Raw genomic sequence first — 20,294 nt, 5'->3', positions numbered from 1 at the left:
CTTACACCATCCTCTGCCTTGAATCGGTACATGATTTATCAATTAACCTTCAATATAGATCTTCATTAGCACATGTTAGATCTTACCCAAATACTGTCACAATTTTTCTCTCTCGGTTGAACCTTGCTAAGTCAGTGAATTCAGCACAGACATCAATGCAGTCGAATCCACACATCCAAGCCTTTCAAATCCTGGCCAATAATTGATTTACCAAATGCATAAAAACATGTAAGAGTGGCATAAAGACAATTAAAAGTTTCTCAGACAGATGAAGCAGACCACTGAGCAGTGTTGTTCTGTCTCCCCTACAGCCATAAAGAGACAGATCTTACTCCATTACAGAAGAAAAAAGCCAGTGTAAAAAAATTCACCTTGTGGCTAGCTCATAAATAATGAACATGACAAATTAGGCATAAAAAAGATCTTGACGCACTCAATGAGGTATTTCTTCTCCCTCGTTCAAGTATTATGTAATTCTAATCTAACTAATGAACATCTGTAATGACCAGCTACAGTATACATCTCTTTCTATAATATTAAGAAAATGAAACTTGAAATTAATCATCATACATGTAATTCTGATCAGGGACGTACATACAGTATATACGTCCCTGTTCTGACTTTAAAATGCTGACAATTCAAATAACTGATCAATATTAGGACACAGCAAAGTATTATTTCGGGGGCTTGAAATCATAATTACACAAAAAGATGTCTGACAACAACCATTTGAATCAGTTACAGTGTAAGCTGATACTGCTACCGTAAACATGATACTCTGTTTATAAATACCAACTTGTGTTTATTCATACTGGTGTATAGACTTTCTGTGGATCCCATTAATTTTTCTTAATTATTTTTTATAACTGTAATTTAGAATCATTTTTGTTTTCCTTTCATGACAAAATTTCTGATCAATTACGAACAATATAGATCATTTTGTAAAAAGGTTTGGTACAACATTTGACATGTCAAATAATGTCTATCACAACATGACAAACAATATACTCCAAAAAGAATAGATATTTATCATGTATGTACATATCTAAATCAATACCGAATAATACAACTGTTTAAAACATGCAAGAGACCGGCATATACACGGATCATTTACAAATCGTTATGCTGGAGTGTCGGCCACCGCCATTTTGGGTGAAATCCCGGCTTATTTTTCCATTCACAAATCGGCACCGATATGCATACATGTATCATAAGTAAAGAACAAGAAATCAAATGGTTCAGTTTACATAAACAAAAATTAAATATTGCATTTACCTAGTTTAACATGTCATAACACTTACACTCAGGCGAAATATACGGAGTATCCTCTTTGCAGACCTAAACCTTCTTTGTAAACGTACTTTTCATTGGCCAGATTCATTTGGTCGTAATCTCCGAGGATACTTTGACGTCAATTATTTCCCGCCATTTTTAAAGCCAACGTGCCATAGCGATAGATAAAATATGATTTTTTTTTTTTACCGTACTCCTTATTGCATTATATGAAAATATAATTTCTTTTACTGCATATCAATGATAACTCGCACCTGCAGCTAGGAAGGAAACGAGAAAGGTTTTAACAACTGCTACAAACCAATATAACCATGTTAAGGACGTTGGATAAGTCTTAAAGTTTTTTTCTAAAGTATTTTTTAAAAATCTACAAACATAGCTTAATCAAAATTCAAAACAAAACTTTGGGGTCTATATGCTTCATTTGGCGCTACGGTGTATTTATAATGACCTCTCTGCACTGAAAGTGCAGATTGCACACAAATCGCTTTCCCCCGCTCTACATATATAACCATGGCATCAAATACAAATTTTTTTAATTTATACTATTTAAAATAAATAAAATTAAAATTATCACCAAAAAAATGTTACAATTTCTTCACCTAATAAACTTGTCAGAAAAAGCTTAAAATTTCAGAAAATAAAACAAAAAGTATGGGTCTATTATGTAAAATTTGAGATATGGCATGAAATAAGCTGATTTTAGGCTAAAATTGGAATTCATTTTTTCCTTCACTTTTATGAATTATAAGTTAAATTTGCCAATATATGTCGATAGAAATATTGAAAAATTGTAAAATTATGTTTTTCGTAACAAAATGAAGATATCCCAATGCACAAACTATCTGGAATTTTGTTTGAGCTGAAAATAAGGAGGCTTCAGTGACGGTACTCTAAAACAACTGAGTTATGAAAAATGTTCATTTGTGTGTGTGAGAGAGAGAGAGAGAGAGAGAGAGAGAGAGAGAGAGAGAGAGAGAGAGAGAGAGATTTCACGAATAGTTCAGTCAGAGGGCACTTGTGTTCATTTCCGCTAAAGTTACACATTCAGAGACTTGTTACTGTTTTATAACGTTGGGTCCACCAGTATGTTCCCCAATATTTGGCCACTATGGCTGATGGCTACCCTAAGGATAGGGATGTCTGCGACAGTTCCAGGTAAGATGTACTTTAGTATCTAGCATCTAGGTTATGATTGGCCTCAGTACGCCATCTGTTGTATATATAGGATAAGGCCAAGAAGGAATTGTTCGAGAATGTTGACATTGTATGAATATATACACGCCTAAATTGTTATAGAATTAATCACCGTTTATAGATGATAATAGAATGATTCAAAGAATTATCTTCCGGCTTGGTGGCTGTAATTGGAGCCTTATATTCTCTTTGGACTGTTATAATCACATTACATGCAGACTCTTTTTAATCTAGATGTTGCATGGTGTTTTTGAGAAAAAAGAATTTCTATATATACGTATTGAAATAACACTATTACAGGGGAGTTTTGTGGGGGTATTTTCGAGGCGGAGAGCTCTGAGGACATTAGGGTGCCCACGCACGGATCTAATTACTCACCGAACTTAAACTGTCGCTGGGAAATCCAGGCGGGGCCCGAACAAAGGGTGGCGCTGGTCTCCACGGAGTGGGCAGTGGAGGAGTCCCCCGGATGCACGTGAGTCAGACTGTTCAAAAGTACTTACCAAGGAAACTACTACACAAGAGCCCATATACGAGATATACGAACGCGGTTAAACAGATAGCCTTCTTAAAAATATGTTTTAAAGCACAAAGGAATAAAACAAAGTGCAAAATAGTAAGATCTTTTACCTTGTAATTTGTTGGGCGCCTCCCTCAAACTTTTGCATGTGTCTTCCATCCCTTATAAGTTAATATTGTTTGCCTTTGACGACTGCAAACCATGGTCCGATAATCCTAGCTAGTGGCTGGTCATGACATAGAATATAAAAGGAAGAGAGAAGAATATATATACATGTCTATAAAACCAGATAGGTTTAAACCCCTCTATCATCATGATCATCCGTTGTGTCCCACTTTTACCCCTTCCTGCAAATTTGGTGCCGTGACCATCTTCTATAGTCAAACATTCCACATCCTGTATAGGGTAAAGGGATCTGGAGTAGTGGGTATTTTGGGGCGATGAACATAAGTTTATCTCAGAGTTTTGTAATAAGGATACATCTTAACTCGAATTAATTCGATTGGTCCTATTTACAGCTGGGACTACCTGGAGATACGAGACGGCTGGGAGAACAGCAGCGCCTCTGTCGGCAAATTCTGCGGATACAAACCTCTCAGGTTTTTGTCGGAATCCAACAAAGTCTATCTGTATTTTGTGTCCGACGGGTTTTTTCAGGACAATGGGTTTCGACTAACATTTAAAACTGTTCCGAAAGGTAACAAACAAGCATGAAAGGCAATATACTGTAACCATTTTTTGTTCTTTGAAGATAAACGTATAGTGTAAATCATTTTTTTTTTGGCGAATAGTTAATTTTAGCGATAGCAAGTGGGATTATTGTATAGTATACATGTACATCTAGAATTCAAAGGCATCGATCATGATAAAAAAATTTCGACATATCTTATTTTTTAAATCAAAAGAACTCAATATGTACGTATTTTCAAACAGCCAAGAACTACTTAACTTTATAATCCTTAAAACATTTTTTTTTTTAAAGTTCAGCGTTTAGGTAGGTCAACGCCTTCCTCGAAGCTGTGTTCACACAGTCTCAATGGGCCTGTTTTCCCTCTAATGCATGATTAAAGCTGCTACAGCGACTCCAAAATACAACAGTCTTAGGTCTTCCCCTATCGGTCCCGATGATGGCTTCTTCAGCATTAACTCGGGGACTAATATCTAATCCCTGTCAGTCAGAGAAACCTCACATGTAAATGGTGCTCGGTTTATTGCTGTCTTTTTAAATTTTACGGAGGATTTATTTCTTAACCATAGTTGAAGGATGGCATGGATTGGGAATCTATACTCACTCACGGCCTAAAGTCAGCCTACTTTATTGAAGTTGAAGAATTTCATTAACTTTTAGTCATTGACGACTTTATTTTTGTACCTAGTTTAATTAATTTTAAGTCGATTACTTTATTTTTGCAACTAGTCTGATTACGTTGAAGCTTTTTGTAGTTATTTTTGGCTGTGTGAAGTACAATGTTTTTATTATCGTATGAAATATGATTAGCAAGCACAAGGTTGTAGGCAAGTTTATTTAGACCTCTTTAGTTATAAAGGTAAGTTGGCACTAGTCGTGTGCCAGTACTTTTTCTTTGGCATGTATATCATGCGCGGATCTGGGGATTGGGGTGGGGGGTGGGGGGTAATACGGACCCCTGGAAAAATCAAATTTATTAAATTAACATTGTATCATCAGTGGTATTAATTTTCATTCTGATTCAACGTAATCTTTATTTATGGCAATGAAATAAAAATGACGATGATGATGATGATGATGATGATGATGATGATGATGATGATGATGATGATGATAACGATCCTCCTCCATGACAGAAGATTCCACTTTGTTTGATTACAGATGGCGCTGTTAGTTGTGACAAGGTGATCACGCGTGATGAGGTCATTACGTCCCCGGGTCACCCCAGCCGCTACCCACCAAATCAAGTCTGTCTCTACAGGGTTCAGGTCGGTTCTTTAAAATGTACAATACAGCTTGTCTAGAACTGAAAGCGAAATCTCGGATAAAGTTAAGTTGTGTGGGGTACGATGAAGGTTCTTAACTTACCCTTGTAGAATTTTACGGTTAAAACGAAATCAATTGGTTATTATATTAAATGTGCATTGTTGCTCAAGAGTAAATTCCGCTGATTTGTGATGTGTATCTGTTAATGACATACTACTATAAGTATTTTTTTTTTGGGGGGGGGGGTGAGGGGGTCAACTACTCTCGTTCTAACTATCTGTGAAATCACAAAAAGTTCTTCTAACCATAAAAATATATGTATCCTTCTATTTTTTTTTTTTTTTTACATTTTCAGAGCAGCAATTTTGTATTTGTATGGCATAATTACTAGTATGTAAAGTGTATTCAGAACTTATACTGTAGCGACACATGTTTGTGAATAAATTGACTATTATGGCTATGATGACTTCGTGATCTTCCACTCCTTCGTAAAAAAAAAACTGAGTTAATATGAGGGTATGAAGGTGGAAGTCAGCACTGTAAGATACATAACCCACGTCTTCGGATAAATGGAGAGGAATTAAACATTTTGAAACTCTACTGAAAGAATTACACAACACTCTGATTTTCTCTCTGATTAATTTGTTATAAAAATGTTCTAGACTTCCATGCAATATAAATTGAAATTGAATTTCGGTAAAAAGAGACCTTGGCGATGAAGTTTTCAAAAATAACGATTTCAGAGAGACTTTTACGGACTTTCAAAAGTAACAGCCGTTTTATTAAGCGAAATAACAAATGAATCAATTTGTTGAATATAAAACATTTAGTCCATTTTATTGAAAGCAACAAGAAGGGTACTACAATGTGTAAAAAAAAGAGCAAAAGTATCGTCGTTTTGACATTAGCAAGAAGTTTTCAATTTTCCCCACTTTTCTACGTCTCTCTACTTTCTACGTCGTTACAGTTCCAACGGGTGTCAATTTTCACATCTAATGTCTTATTTCTGAAACATTAGAAAGGACATAAAATGTTTTGTAGTAATCTATTAAGGCTTAAAAGATTTGAGAAAAAACACCTCATTTTAAAAATATTTGATGGTCACCAAAGTACATGCACTATTCTCTATATATTGGCTAACCAGTTCTTTGTTGTTGATAATTTTATCTTTAATAGCTTATAAGTATCTGCAGACTAAACTCTCTATATCATTTCTTAAGTATCCGCGATTTCTCATTTTTCATCTTTAATTTATGTTACCATAGCAACCAACATATGTATATTTGCTTTACTTTTAATTTGATATATAGGTCATCGTATGCAATAAAGAGTTAGAGAAAATTGTGACTTTGCCTCGACCCCTTCATAAAATGTAGAATGTTTAAAGAATCGAATTCAAATACTTTTTCTCTCTCTCTTATAAATGTAATATTAACATTAAAAGTAAGTAAACGTTCTTAAATATCGTTTTAAAGATTAAAAAGGTAACGATATTGAGGGAAAGGGTGAGCAGGAAAAAAAAAGTCGTCAGTTCGTTGTTGTCATTTGATGTGACTTGCATGTTGAAATATATAGATCATACAGAAAAATAATCGCATAAAATAGGACGCAAATTAACAATTTCATCATTACCTTAGTGGGTTTTTGAATGAATAATAAATGGCAGGAAGCGATATTTTTCGATCCATTTTAGCCAATGTCTTATCAATGAAACTTTATTTCCCCCTTGGTATTTCGTTCCCTTTCTAAATACGTAGAAAAAATACTTATTAAACCAAAAAATTGACTTTTGTCAAACTAGGTTATCTTCAGGGGCTTTTCGCTGTATATCGTGTTTTTCAACCAAAACGTTAGACAGTTATTAAAAGCAAGGCTAAAGTATGTTTCTTGTTTAGAAAGAAAGAAAATCTATGTTTCTTAAAAGTGGCTGGTCTAACAAGATTTTCCTTGACCCCTTGTGTGTAGAATATCTTTCTGTAAAAGAGCCATTACTCACACACCTGCAAAACAACAAACGTAGAACAGCGATATATGGTTTAATTACGGAGGTTACTGTAATGACAAGGTTCAGTTACATGTTTGATTTACAATACAGGGCGACGGCTGAGGTAGGAAAGATATTAAAGGCATACAGTTCCTATTGACGCTGCTTTAAGGATTACTCCAATAAGTCTGATAAGATGGCGGGAAATGGTGACAGGATATTTGATTCCAACCGCGAATAAACCCACTATATTTTGATTTATTGAGAATCAGAGATAACCAATTGCCCTGTTTTGAGCAACTTGAGCTTTAATATTTGAAGGATTTGCAGGGGGATAAGCTGAGTGATAAAGCGTTAACAGTCTACGCTGACGTCAGTCACATATAGGTATAAATACTAAATACAGAATTAAGATATAAACGCATTGTATTAAAAAGATTCTTATTGATGAAAATACCATCATAAGTAGGTTATCCGTAAATCATCTATCTCAAAAAGTTGTTTTATGCCCCCCCCCCCCAAAAAAAAAATAAGAAAAGAAAAAAAAGAAAAGAATGGACAACGTTAGGACGTAAACCGAAGAAATAGTTTTCAAAATCACGTACGGCTGTTATTAACGTAGACAAAGTAAACTGTAGGCTCTCGGGATCACATCTCGAAGTATCTTAATCATTAACGTTTGAACTAATTAGTTATTGAATTACTGAATTAGTTAAACGTCACAGGTCTTTGATGATGAAATTCCATTTGAGATTTTTTTGTGGTATTGAGGCGTCATCAGACTTTTTGGTGGACTTGGTCAGACCCCCGTTTGGTTATCTTTTGTGGTAGTGAGAAGTCATCAAAGTTTTTTGGTGGACTTGGTCAGACCCCCGTTTGGTTTTCTTGGTTTTATTAACAACATTTCTGTATTGATTCCTTCATTAGGTACTGCGACTCCAAAACAGATTTGACGGTCTCACGGCGTTCGATTTTCACTAAATTCTGCGTATATAGGCTTGTTTTGGATTTTTTCGGGGTTTTTTTTTTGGAAATAATCTTAGTACTCAAATGACCGATAAATTTAGTCTGCTTTGCATTATCACCGGAACAGGGCGATATTTCGATTTAAACATAGATCGAAATGAGACATCAACTTTAAAAACCAATTGACACTTAATTGTTTCTATCTAATCACATCCTATACTTGAAACTGAGTCTGAACTTTAAATAACCAAGACTGCCTTTAGCCGGAGAGATAACACTTTTGAATGTATAAAATGCTGGGTATAGTAAACAAATCTAAGCAATAGTAGAATGTTTGAATAGCTAGTTTCAAACTTTAAGTACATGTATAGTGTATATTTGGCACTGTATACCTGGTAAAAATCCCCACTACGGAAGATATATATGCACATTATATATTTACATGACTTCAATATATTTCAAAACATGATTTTTTTTTATAAAGTTTATTTAAATACCTTTTGTTATTTTACAAATGTTAGAAATATATTTATCGATATGGTCAATGCATTGTAATTTATGGACAATAAAACTGAAACAGTAAATATTTATTCAGATGTACATTTTTTTGTCTACATATTCTGGTTACTACTTGAATTGCAGTGTTTTAATAACCGGTAAAAAAAGAAAACATACTTCCAATAACATCCTCATTGTCACAAAAACATATCCGTCACATACGGATGTTATTGTGCAACTCGATACAACTCAATCAGGTAAACTTCACTTAAAAATAAATTGTTTACTTAATCTACGAATATGATATGTTGCCACACATTCATTATCGACCAGAATTGAAGAAAAAAAAAAAGCAGTGGTGTACACCAAATTTTTTTTTTCAATTTCCAGTTTCCGGTTGGCTCCCACACCGATTTATGGGTTTCTTTTCTTGACGTCACAGACGGCACCTGTTTGTTTGACCGTATTGACATCTTTGAAGGAATTACGTCACGTACGTTTACTATACATGTATATGCATGAAGATAGGATTATTCAACACTTTAATTCCGTTGTGATACTTAATTTAGTGTCAAAATTGTAAATATATGATATACTAGGATATTTCTAAAAAAAGGTTTATAAGGAAATCTGAATACTTTTACAGTGTAGAATTCGTGCCAGAACCACTTTCCGAAAGTTATATTGAAGGTCGTTGTCTAGATGACAAATATTTGATTTATAAAAATTCAAGCAATTTTGAGACAGAATGAATTTCGTTAAAATAAAATCACACTTTTGCAAACATTTCCACGTTTACAGAAAGTAGATTGTTCTTGACCCAAAACCATTTTATTTCTGTTGACATACCGGTATATATTCAAAATGATTTGAACATAACCAAAAAGTTGTTTTGCATTATGCTTATTTTCCAGATGACAAACTCCTCACAACGCTTTGTGGAAAACAGAGAAACCTGACCATAAGCAGCCAGTCAAATTCTCTACTGTTAGTTTTTACCTCTGATTATTTCCAAGAGGGGCGGGGCTTCAAGATATACGCAAGATCCCGAAACGCTAACAGCTCAAATCGGCCAAGAGGGCATGGTAATATAACCAAAAACAAATGTTCCATTGAACATCACACATGAATTAATTGTTACCATGTAATTATATACAATAGTTTTTCAGCAAGAACCTACATTATTGATTGTATATTGTGCATATTGTTTGTTTTTGAGCATTGAATGCTTAGTTTTGGGTATCGTCGGTCATATAGCACACAAGGCCTTGCAGACAAATTATCATACCGCACTTTAGCGCTAGTAATCGGTGTGCTATACCGACAATATAGAAAATAAGCATACTATGCTTATACTTTTATTTATATTGATGTTTATTGGTATGAAATATTAATTTGTGTATTTGTGTATCGTCGCCTTTATATACGCTCTTTGACAGGTATATGAATAATAGATGGAACAGCCATAAAACATGTTATTTAATCAGTTCTCTTCCGCGGCTAAAAATATAGTGCCAGACACTTTGTCGAGAAAACTCTACTTTATAATCGAATCAATATGATTTAACTGTTTCTTCATGAGTACACATCAAATTGGTTATGTATAAGTTTGAATGTTTCATTTTTTACAGTAATAAATCAATTCAAAACGCATGGTAACGTTTTTCTGTGCTCATAGTCCGTGATTAGATTTTGCATTTTTTATTGAAAATCCCAGATTTCAAAAGCAAAAATAAGGAGAAATACACACCGAATATAAATATACATAAATGTATTACCATCTTATTTCCCACTGAGGACCCACAATTCATTTGTAAAGTAATTGGACTGATTTGAATTAAATACATGTATTATAACATATGATATCAAATTTTCTTCTCTCCCTTTTCAATGATGTTTGGTCCGAATAGAAATTAGATTAAAACGTCTATATAAACACAATTAATATATACTGAATATTTTGAATATTTACCACCCAACTCGTTCCACCGAGTTTTATCAAACTGAATATAACACTAGCTTATTGAAATGCGCCATTTCATTTCTCTTGATGCAAGGAAAATCTTTTCTTTGCAGACACTGGTTGTAATACCACTATAGAGAACGTGACTAATGGGACTATATCCAGCCCAGGTTACCCGGAGGATTACCCAAACAACGCGTTCTGTAGAACTATCATCCGGGCTCCGAAAACCAATCACGTGATTCAAGTTAACGTCACGTTCATAGAAATGGAATCGTATGAAAACTGTTCCTTTGATTCGCTGACGGTTTTTGCAACAGAACATCTGGGTATGACATTTAGTTTAAATAAAACAAAATAGTAAATTACGTGCATGTTGATGAATTAATAGGATGCGTTCTATTGTCATGTTGTACATTTTGAATATACCGGGTCGCAGTATAAATTCAAAACTTATACAACATGGCACTATTACAAGGCGCTTTGATTTTGTAGAGTCTACACAGATAGGGAGGGTATGCGGACTGCCTGAGGAGAGTCGTGTGTTCGAATCCGCCTCTGAGAGTATTCGACTGGAGTTCCGTTCCGACTCCATGATTCACTGGAGAGGCTACCAGGCAACTTTCCAACTCATCCCTAAAAAAGGTAGACACATTAATCATATATTAATCGTCCTTCAACACTTGCATACGGTTTCAGTCCGTCTTGTCTTCGCTCAGACACAGTTGTATGATAGATACTTTTTCTCATTAACGCACTAATAAATACGAAATAACCCCCCCCCCCAAAAAAAAAAAACAAAAACCGGGGAGGATATTTCGATATAAATATAGTAATTTATTTACATTTACATGTTATTTGTTTTTCAAGATTTGAATAAAGCGATGACAATTGGAGAGGGAATATAAAAACTTCTTGATTAATGTTTTTATGTTATTTTGATAACGTACACCCTTGTTTAGTTTGGGCATCCCAATGACTTCAGAAGACTAACCCGAGGTTCGGCATTATGGCTGCAGTTCTATGTAACTAGATGTACCGTTTCTTGTTCTTTAAGTGGTATGGGACACATGTAGATTAAAATACGCCACACTCAAAATATTATCATTGTTGCAAAAACTTCAAATTTTGCGATATTTAACAAAAAACGTATTCTTAAATTCTTATTATGATAAAATTTAAAAAAAATCTGATCGGGTTTAATTTTTAACTGGCGCTTTATCATACTAAGCTGTGTTTTTAGATGTCTAGATAGCGACAAAATTAAAAAAAATATATAAAAAAGTTAAATTCATGTTGGTTTGTAAAGAAATTACACCATGTATAATATGGGGTCCAATGCCTCCAAAGGTTCGAATCATATTTGCGACAATCCTCAACTGAAAGGACTGTAGTCTGCGCCCATTTCCTCGCCAGTCATTAATTATGTGGAATATATATAAGTTAACAATGTTTTGGACAACATGCTCTATGCTTTTCCGATATACATTTGACTACTAACTCAGCTATAGTCAATCGAGAAACAACAGCATTAAATATGTGTTATCACTACGTATCAGATTTGTAACGTATAGTCCAATAGATTTCATCAGTGACGCAAACGATGTATCTATCATGGATTTGATCACCCTAACCGTATCGGCCGTATAATCAAAAGAATTATTCCTTATTCCTTGATTAATTTTTTTTCTATAAAAATCCTTCTGAACCTTATACCAACAAGCAATTGGATGGCTACCGACATCCCTATTCTGTTCAAACACCAACTGTTGCAGCAAAGTGGGCCATAGCTTCCCTTTATCTGTTCCATTCAATTCTCCACGTTGTAATGTTCTTTACTTTTTGAGAGTTGATTTTATTCAACTCTCCTATGCAGTTACTCTGGCAAACCGAAAGTGAAACAGTGTTTGGACCTAAGCACAAATCATCACCGCTGACAAGACTTAACTTAGTTCTCGGAAATAATCGATAAATTCGCTATATAATAAACTCTGAAGCACTGTTTTCAAGGAAACTTATTTATAAATACCTTTAAAATAGTCAGATTTTAAATGGTAGGAACAATTTAGATATTTTTTGTAGTGGGGTGTATTTACTATATCTCGTTCAACCAGACGATCGGTGGTTTCCGACAAGCAGAGAATCTTGCTTGTCGGAAATTAACGGAGACAGCCGATCATCTGGTTGAACGAAACTAAAGTTCAATATTGCTTGGATCAATACAATTTTTCAGAAATATTTCGATTACTGATACGTACCTTGATGGAATTAATAGCATCTTTAATATTACACGACATGATCATTCATATATGGGGGTTTTCTCGAAATTCTTTTCGGAAAAGTCCGAGTATTCATATTATAAAAATGTTGTAATTCAAATACATATAAGAAACTACTTGCCATGCAAAATAACGTATCGTTGATTCTAAAATTTATGATAATCGATAAAATCAACTCCCGTCAGTACTTCAGTACTTTGATTTCACCATCTTTTTCACTTCTTTTGAGGATGATAAAACCTGTCAAAAAATATTTGATGCTGGTTCCTATGTTTAATATTTCATATGGTTAATATTTGAAACGTCGCACAACGCTTTATTAAATGAAGGACCATGATAACATATGATTTATTCCAACGATGTTAACAATTACACTATCATTTGATAATGCTTCGTCAATATTTGGGAAAACCTCCGCTCATTAATTTCAATATCATTATGGTGTTGGGCATGAATATGTTATGGCATCTTTCAATAAATGAATGTTTTATACCAATAAATCACCAAGTAAAGGGTCCGAGGGGCAAACTCAGCTCATCGGGGAGAAATCCCACGGCACTGGCGATGACAGCAGTTTAACGGAAGATTTACTAGTAAAACTGACTGTGAATTCCCTAGAATGTATAATATGCAAAATACAAGAACGCAATCGTAATCAGAGGCTGTGCGTAGGTTTAACCGGAGGAGGAGGGGTTGCAATCCCCCTCTCCCCCTACTATTTTCAATTTATAAGCTACTTGACAATGATCGTAACAGACAATTTCTTTGAATGAATTATCATCCAAATGTCTTTTCATTTTTCCCCTTAGATAAAGATAAGTTCAGACAGCAAAAAATGCACGTGTCAATATTTGCGAATTAATTCTGAACAAAAAATAGATTAAGGCATGGATTATCGAAATGAATGTATATATAAAACCAAGTTACTCTGAACAAAATAAAGATAATCTGCATATCAATTTATGAAGTAGATTTTAAATATGAATATTATATGACTATATTACCGTTAATTTCAACACTAGGTTTTGACTAGGCCAAGACCAACTTTACCCTTTGGCTCCACGACCTATATCATGTAAGGAGTTCCCAATTACCATCTCCGACTGTAAAATATGGTTCATATTTGGTTCTACTTGTTAAAAAATTGTGACAATCTAATATTCATCTTCGCTAGCCAAGGGTTTTCGGTCCACTTCGCTCCCCATAAACTCCACTTTATGGGGAGCAAAGTGGACCGAAAACCCATGGCTAGCGAAGATGTCTAATATTTAACTTACAAGTATTTTTATTCCTCGAATTTGAATGAGGAAATAAGCATAGCCATTTTAAATCATGTTAGAGTTGAAGTTTTGCCTTTGTTTCAGTCGATTTATTACTTGGATGAGATTGGGATGATGATAATAAAGTTAAACTGTTTGTCTGTTTGTCTGTTCTGTAGCTTGTTATCCGTCCTGCCTGCCGGGGACTGTTTGTGTGAACCAGGGCGGATCTCTCACGTGAGTATTCCGCTTTACAATAATCTTATTCTTGAAAAAAAAAATGAAAATACGTAACAAATATGAACATGAATAAACAAGAGAAACGGGTTAAAAACCCGTATAACATATACAAATAAAATATGTTTATCAAGACTTAACGTTTATGAATGCATTTATAATGCAGAAAAAATGCAATTTATTCCAGCAGCATCACGTTAAAAAAGAATAATAAAATGTTACAAATTGATGCTTAAGGATGTTTGAACCTGCGATCGATCAAAAGTCTTAAAGTTTTTTTTTCTAAAGTATTTTTAAAAAATCTACACACATGTTGGGGTCTATATGCTTCATTCGGCGCTACGGTGTATTTAATATGACCTATCTGTACTGAAAGTGCAGATTGCACATAAATCGCTTTCTCTCTATATTTTTTTTATCGGAATGAATCATGTCATCGAATAAAAATAATACTATCTAAAATCAATAAAATTAAAATTATCGTAAAGAAAAATGTTACAATTTCTTCCACCAATTGATACTGGTATATTGACCTTCTTGCACTGTTAAAACACTTTTTAACGATTTAACATGTTATGCAATTATTTAAAAGTCTCAAACCTTTTCTCTAATTATGATAGACTTGTCAGAAAATTCTTATAAATTCAGAAAATATAACCAAAAGTATGGGTCTATAAATAAGCTAATTTTAGGCAAAAATTGGGATTCATTTTTCCTTGACTTTTATGAAATATAACTTAAATTTGCTAATATGTGTCGATATAAATACTGAAACATTGCAAAATATGTTTTTCGTAACACAATGAAGATATCCTAATACAAAACTATCTGGAAATTTTTTTGTACCAAAAATAAGGAAGCTTAAGTGACGGTACTTTAAAACAACTGAGTTATGAAAACTGTTCATTTTCTTCTTAAAAACCTTCCGCTAAAAAATATAGTCCACTGCTAAACTCTGTAAATATGTAATTTTTCCATACTATTTTATTTAATATAGTGTAATTGGCATTATAAAATATGAATTTATGAGTAGAATCAATATATGATGCATAATTTCCAGAATAGAGGTGACCCAAAATGGCTACCCGAAAGCAGAGGAACAAACCTCTTTAAGTATTTAGCTATAGGTCTTTCAATCAGTCACCGTGTCATTTATCTTTTTGTGATTTATATATATAACATATACTTTTGTTTATGTATATACATTAATTATATTATACTCAGTGAAAACCTGCAATGTACTTGTTTTTTTATCAGCTGTGTGGCTGGACTAAAGTGCCCGGTGGATATCTGTAACCATGGCGACTGTGTCCAAAATCACCATGGGGAATTCAAGTGTTTCTGTCACCATGGCTACACAGGGGCGTTCTGTAGAATCAAAGGCAACAGCGAAAAGGTCAGATAAAGCTTGCCTATCACCAACGTTGAAAAGTTTTGTTCCATAAAATACGTTAAAGCAGTTGCTGTTGTGGTCAAATCGCGTAAAACATTTATGCTTAAAAAGAATTTTAACAAACGCCTATAGGCCTTAACGGTCACCTGAGTACCATAGGTCATGCACAAACGTGTCATTTTAATATGCTTTAAATTAAGTTTCATTCTGGAGTTTAAACATTATAATATTGTAATGATGACCGACTCCCTGCCTGAAATCTTCCAAAAGGGACTTTGGACCCTATAATTTTAGCGAAATCCTTAAAAAAAAGATCAGAATAGAGTACATGACCTAATATTGAAAAGGTGCAAGACTCTGCTAGAAAGGGAGTGAAGAAGAAAATTTTCTAAGATTAAATACTTTTTCATTATATGGCTATATTGGCCCCGCCCTATCGCCTTAATCCCATCCCAGGGGTCAAGAATTTTTATAATTTATGTAGAAAACATAACCATGCATTTGGTTTGAACAAGTATATATGGAAGTATAGAAAAATACTTTCTCAAAATTTAATACATTTTCACGATATGGCCATATTGACCCCACTCTAAAGCCTGAACCCCTGACCCAGGGGCCATGAATTTCACAATTTTGGTCGAGGGCTTCATAAGAACATCATAACCATGCATTTATTTTTTTCCTCACATGTATGGTAGTAGAGAAGAAGATTTGATAAATTTGGCTTTTTTTGCATACACCTGTGCTGCTCGAGAGTGGTAAAGTCGTGCATTTCACAAGAGATGTTTCACTTAAAAAATGGTAACAATTGGCTCTACGGTTTTCAAGAGGAAGTTAAAAATGTTAATTTTTTTTTTTTTAGAATTCCACAAGAATGATCATGCTGAAGTCTCCCTCAGATCTTGCAGTGTTCCGTGGAGAACGAGAAATTATAGAATGTAATTCTAACGACCCAAGTGCTCAGTATATCTGGTATGTACCAAAAATAACGTTACTATTTGGGGAATACATACGTGTATTTAGAAGACTTGCCGAATGCGTACAACGTACATGCATTTTTTTTCTCGAAAATAAATTGTGGACCATCTGCCCACTATATTCTAAAATAAAGACAATGGTGTTTGCAAAGATTAACATATAACCAGATAATTAAAATGTTTACCATCAGGTTATTCAAGGGCATGCTCCTACAGTCCGATTCTGCACATATAACGGTGTTACCAGGAGGAATCCTCGACATCCGGGACTTTAATGAGGAACTTCAAGGAACATACAAGTGTATCGCTAGCACGGCTACAGACTTTGCAGAAACCGAATTTCGCCTTAGCCTTAAAGAGAAATGCTTTCTAGGTAATACTTAAGTGCATGTACTACAGATTGAAATCATCTTTGGCTGTTAAGAATATGTGTCCATTTAAACATTCATACACGTAAATATATAATGCTTCTTTTGTTTTCTCTTCTGATAAAATAGTCGTGGAGACCCCGCCGGAAGACACGGCTGTAGAATCCGGAAGTACTGTTCTACTCTCTTGCTTTGTTCCTGATGCTAAGAAAATTACGTGGTTCAAAGATGGCAAGCAACTTCTTTCTACGCAACATACGGTAGGTCTTGCTAAAAACTAAATAAAAAAATATTTTTAAATATAGCTGCTCAACTTTTAAAAACTAATGTCGTTTTCAATGTACTTATGTGTAACTGTTTCATTTTCACAAACTCGTTTTAGTCTACATTTGAGAATGATATATTGTCATGAAATAGGCAAGTTTTTTAAAAATAAAGATAACAGACAAACAGATCTTTAACCATACAGATCCTGGCAAGTGGATTTTACCTTAAAATAGATTCGGTTAAACACAATGACGTAGGAAACTATTCCTGTCTAGCGGAGGGAGAAGGTGGTTGTTCGGCCCAGCGGTCTGCAATGTTAACCATTGTCGAGGAAACGAAAATGGATCAAGAAGGTACAAAGCAATCTTGCATTTCCGATGGCCAATTTTATCGAAATAATGATCTTTTCATTCCTCATAGACAGTTATAGCAAAGAGCTGTGAGCATTTAACGGGTCAGGCAAACATAGTGATACTCTGCCCCAAGTTTCTGCTTCCACCGTTGCTTAATATTTCGATAATCACAAATACCTTTGTGTCCAAACTGCGTTTGTCCGTTAGAATGAAAAAGTCCAGATTATCTGTTTTGAAACGCCCCCTCTACCGCTTCAGGTTTCAATACACAACCAAAAATAGAAAGTCTATTTTGCATTACAGCAGACAAGAACCCGGATAATTACGTTGAAAAATTATAGAAGGTGTCCCGAGTATTTCCGAATAGAGAAAAGATGTAACCATTTCCCATTATAAATCTCCGTAAGAAGTTTGTTTTCGTTCTTGTTAATTTCTCTGGGTAAAGATAAATGAGGTGTCAATAAAGAAATCCTTGATTTTCCCTTAAATCGATTTCAATTGTACTTCTTTGAAAGGTATGTATATTTTCGTTAAAATTTGTCAAAAAGTGAGGGAAGCAGTAACCAAAAGTCCTTGGACAGACTATAGTGAGGATGCCAAACTCGATACTGTATTGCTCGGGAAAACACAGTAATTAATCATGTTACGCAGTAGTTTATTTACTACACTTGTCTAGATTTATTTATTTTTTTTTAAATTTTACTTTATAGTTTCGAATAATATATACCTTGTTGTTTTGTCGAGAAAAAAAGTTAGAATGTGGATTATTTGTAGATAAATGTGGTGTACCAGCGTTATCTGGTATGGTACCACAACTAAGCAGCAGGATAAGTGGCGGAAGAGCAGTAACCATGGAAACGACAGCCTGGCATGTCATTCTCAGGGAAAACGAAAAGGTCTTTCTCTAACAAATCTCAGAAAACGTTTTATTGCCATTTACAAAAAGTCAAATATTGTTTCAACAATATCGTGGAGTCAAAACAAGGAATTTTAAGTGGTATTGGATTGGGAAAGACGTATAATTTCAATTCAATTTTGGTTGTCAATGAACATGTACATGTATAAAATATTGTTCGGTTTTAATTCATTTGATGGTTAGAAATATATAAATTGGTAAATAAAGATCTTTTCTGCAGGAAAAGACGTTTTGTGGAGGAACCCTGATCTCAAATACCTGGGTTGTTACGGCCGCCCATTGTTTCGCCCATTATCCAAGCGAATTCAAGCGCCCATTTGTCAAGTCCAACATTGACGTCATTCTGGGCACGAATCAGTGTAAGGGAAAGGACGGAGTCAAAAGGAAAATCAAGCGGTACATCATCCACCCGAAGTTTGCTGAAAGGTCCAGTTATGACAACGACGTAGCGCTTATAGAAATGGACGAAACTGTTAATTTCACCGAAAAAATTCAGCCGCTGTGCCTGAAACCTACCAGTATTATTGACGATTTGTTTCTGTCTCGGCGTGGGGGAAGGAGGGTGGGGCGCGTGATTGGGTGTGGTCAGAGGTACGAAAACATCGAGGACACTCCCGATCTTATCCATGACGTATACGTTCCTATCATTTCCCGCGAGATCTGCACAGGCGCAAACATTGGGACTGGAAACTTCACGGACACCATGTTTTGTGCGGGTTATGAGCGCGCGCTTTTTGGCGACGCCTGTTACGGAGATAGCGGGGGGTCACTGAGTGTCCAACTGTCGGACAGTCACCCCTGGGTTTTGGTGGGCGTGGTTTCGTGGGGTGTAGGGTGCGACAGACCAGGCCAATATGGTTATTATACAAACGTCGGAAAGTTTTACAACTGGATTCAAGAAAATGTGAATTAGTCGAAACTGAAAACGTTATATCAAATCCAATATTTAGATACTTGATTAAATGAATGTTTTTGGACAATTTCGAGTCTTAAAATGATTCTTGTATTATGTAGTTTCTTATTCAGATGACAAATTTAACGACACATTTTGCGGATTTTTTTTTATCAAAGAAAAATAAATCAGCCAATTTAAACAATAAAACACCAGCAGAAGTTCCATTCCAACTAACACAAAAAGCATTATGACATTGTAAAGCAAAAGAAATCCTCTCAATCAGAAGCAGAGCTAGGAACAATGTTTGCAAGCAGTGGGTCTAGCTAAGCACGTTTTCAAATAGTATATATTTTAATACCTTATCCAGCCATGATGTTGAATTTGTACTTGCAGAACAAGCTGTATTGGATATAGCCCATGTTCATATTCTTTTTTTTCTGTTGTCAACATTAAATTAAATATATTGGAACAATAATGACAATGCAGTTAGTCTATCTCCCAAGAGTGTTAATGTTCAGGCCCTATAGCCTGTACCCCTGACCAAGGGGTCATGAATTTTACAATTTAGGCAGAGGGCTTCATTGGCATAACAACTATGCATTTGGGTTTTCTCAAAGATAATGGGAGTTGAACAGAGCATTTTGTAAATATACAGTAATACATTTTCACTAAATGGCTCTATTGGCCTCACCCTAAGGCCTGATTCCCTGGCCCAGTAGTCATGAATTTCACATTCCACAGTCAAAGGCTTTAAGGACACCATTATCATTTATTTAGTTTTTCTCAAATGTATATGACATATATATAGGAGTAAGGAAAATTTTCTAAGATTTAATACACTTTCACACTATGGCCATATATTGACTCTGCCTGAACCATGACCCAGGGGCCATGAATTTCATAATTTAGGTAGAGACCTTCATGGACATTATAATCATGCATTTATGTATGCAAGTAGAAAAGAAGATTTAATAC

At 34.7% G+C, this 20,294-nt stretch overlaps 2 protein-coding genes across 21 annotated transcripts in view; one reads left to right on the top strand and one right to left on the bottom strand.

The window, feature by feature from the left end:
- LOC105337328 (plasma membrane calcium-transporting ATPase 2) overlaps positions 1 to 1,436 on the bottom strand; it is a 65,953-nt gene extending 64,517 nt beyond the window's left edge. For 9 of the 19 annotated variants that reach the window (XM_034450152.2, XM_034450164.2, XM_034450167.2 and 6 more), the window contains exon 1: positions 1,302 to 1,436. The gene's annotated coding sequence lies outside the window, so the exon portion shown is untranslated. Of the gene's footprint in view, positions 1 to 1,275 lie in introns of all 19 variants that reach the window. The other 10 variants (XM_034450172.2, XM_034450173.2, XM_034450177.2 and 7 more) reach the window with 2 other exon arrangements.
- An 858-nt stretch (positions 1,437 to 2,294) lies between these two features.
- Positions 2,295 to 19,794, top strand: LOC105337626 (mannan-binding lectin serine protease 1). Of its 2 annotated transcripts, XM_034450179.2 has the most exons (16): positions 2,295 to 2,451; positions 2,791 to 2,965; positions 3,529 to 3,707; positions 4,860 to 4,966; positions 8,803 to 8,905; positions 9,327 to 9,497; positions 10,489 to 10,704; positions 10,871 to 11,020; positions 14,093 to 14,150; positions 15,408 to 15,546; positions 16,406 to 16,515; positions 16,712 to 16,893; positions 17,018 to 17,148; positions 17,358 to 17,508; positions 18,283 to 18,404; positions 18,645 to 19,794. In XM_034450179.2, exons 1-16 carry the CDS (start codon positions 2,382 to 2,384, stop codon positions 19,335 to 19,337), a joined length of 2,757 nt encoding a protein of 918 aa, XP_034306070.2. In that variant the 5' UTR covers positions 2,295 to 2,381; the 3' UTR covers positions 19,338 to 19,794. The 2 variants fall into 2 exon arrangements, with proteins under 2 accessions (XP_034306070.2, XP_034306071.2); XM_034450180.2 differs by lacking the exons at positions 2,295 to 2,451; positions 2,791 to 2,965; positions 3,529 to 3,707; positions 4,860 to 4,966 and adding an exon at positions 8,622 to 8,669.
- Positions 19,795 to 20,294: the final 500 nt, after the last annotated feature.

This window comes from Magallana gigas, chromosome 4, assembly GCF_963853765.1.
Source record: "Magallana gigas chromosome 4, xbMagGiga1.1, whole genome shotgun sequence".
Lineage (NCBI taxonomy): Eukaryota > Metazoa > Mollusca > Bivalvia > Ostreida > Ostreidae > Magallana > Magallana gigas.
This window is presented reverse-complemented; position numbering and strand designations above follow the sequence as displayed.

Coding starts and splice junctions, on each gene's coding strand:
- LOC105337626 (XM_034450179.2), top strand. CDS start 2,382: ATGTTCCCCAATATTTGGCCACTATGGCTGATGGCTACCCTAAGGATA. Junction 2,452..2,790: donor GATGTCTGCGACAGTTCCAG/GTAAGATGTACT, acceptor ACACTATTACAG/GGGAGTTTTGTGGGGGTATT. Junction 11,021..14,092: donor CCAACTCATCCCTAAAAAAG/GTAGACACATTA, acceptor TCTGTTCTGTAG/CTTGTTATCCGTCCTGCCTG.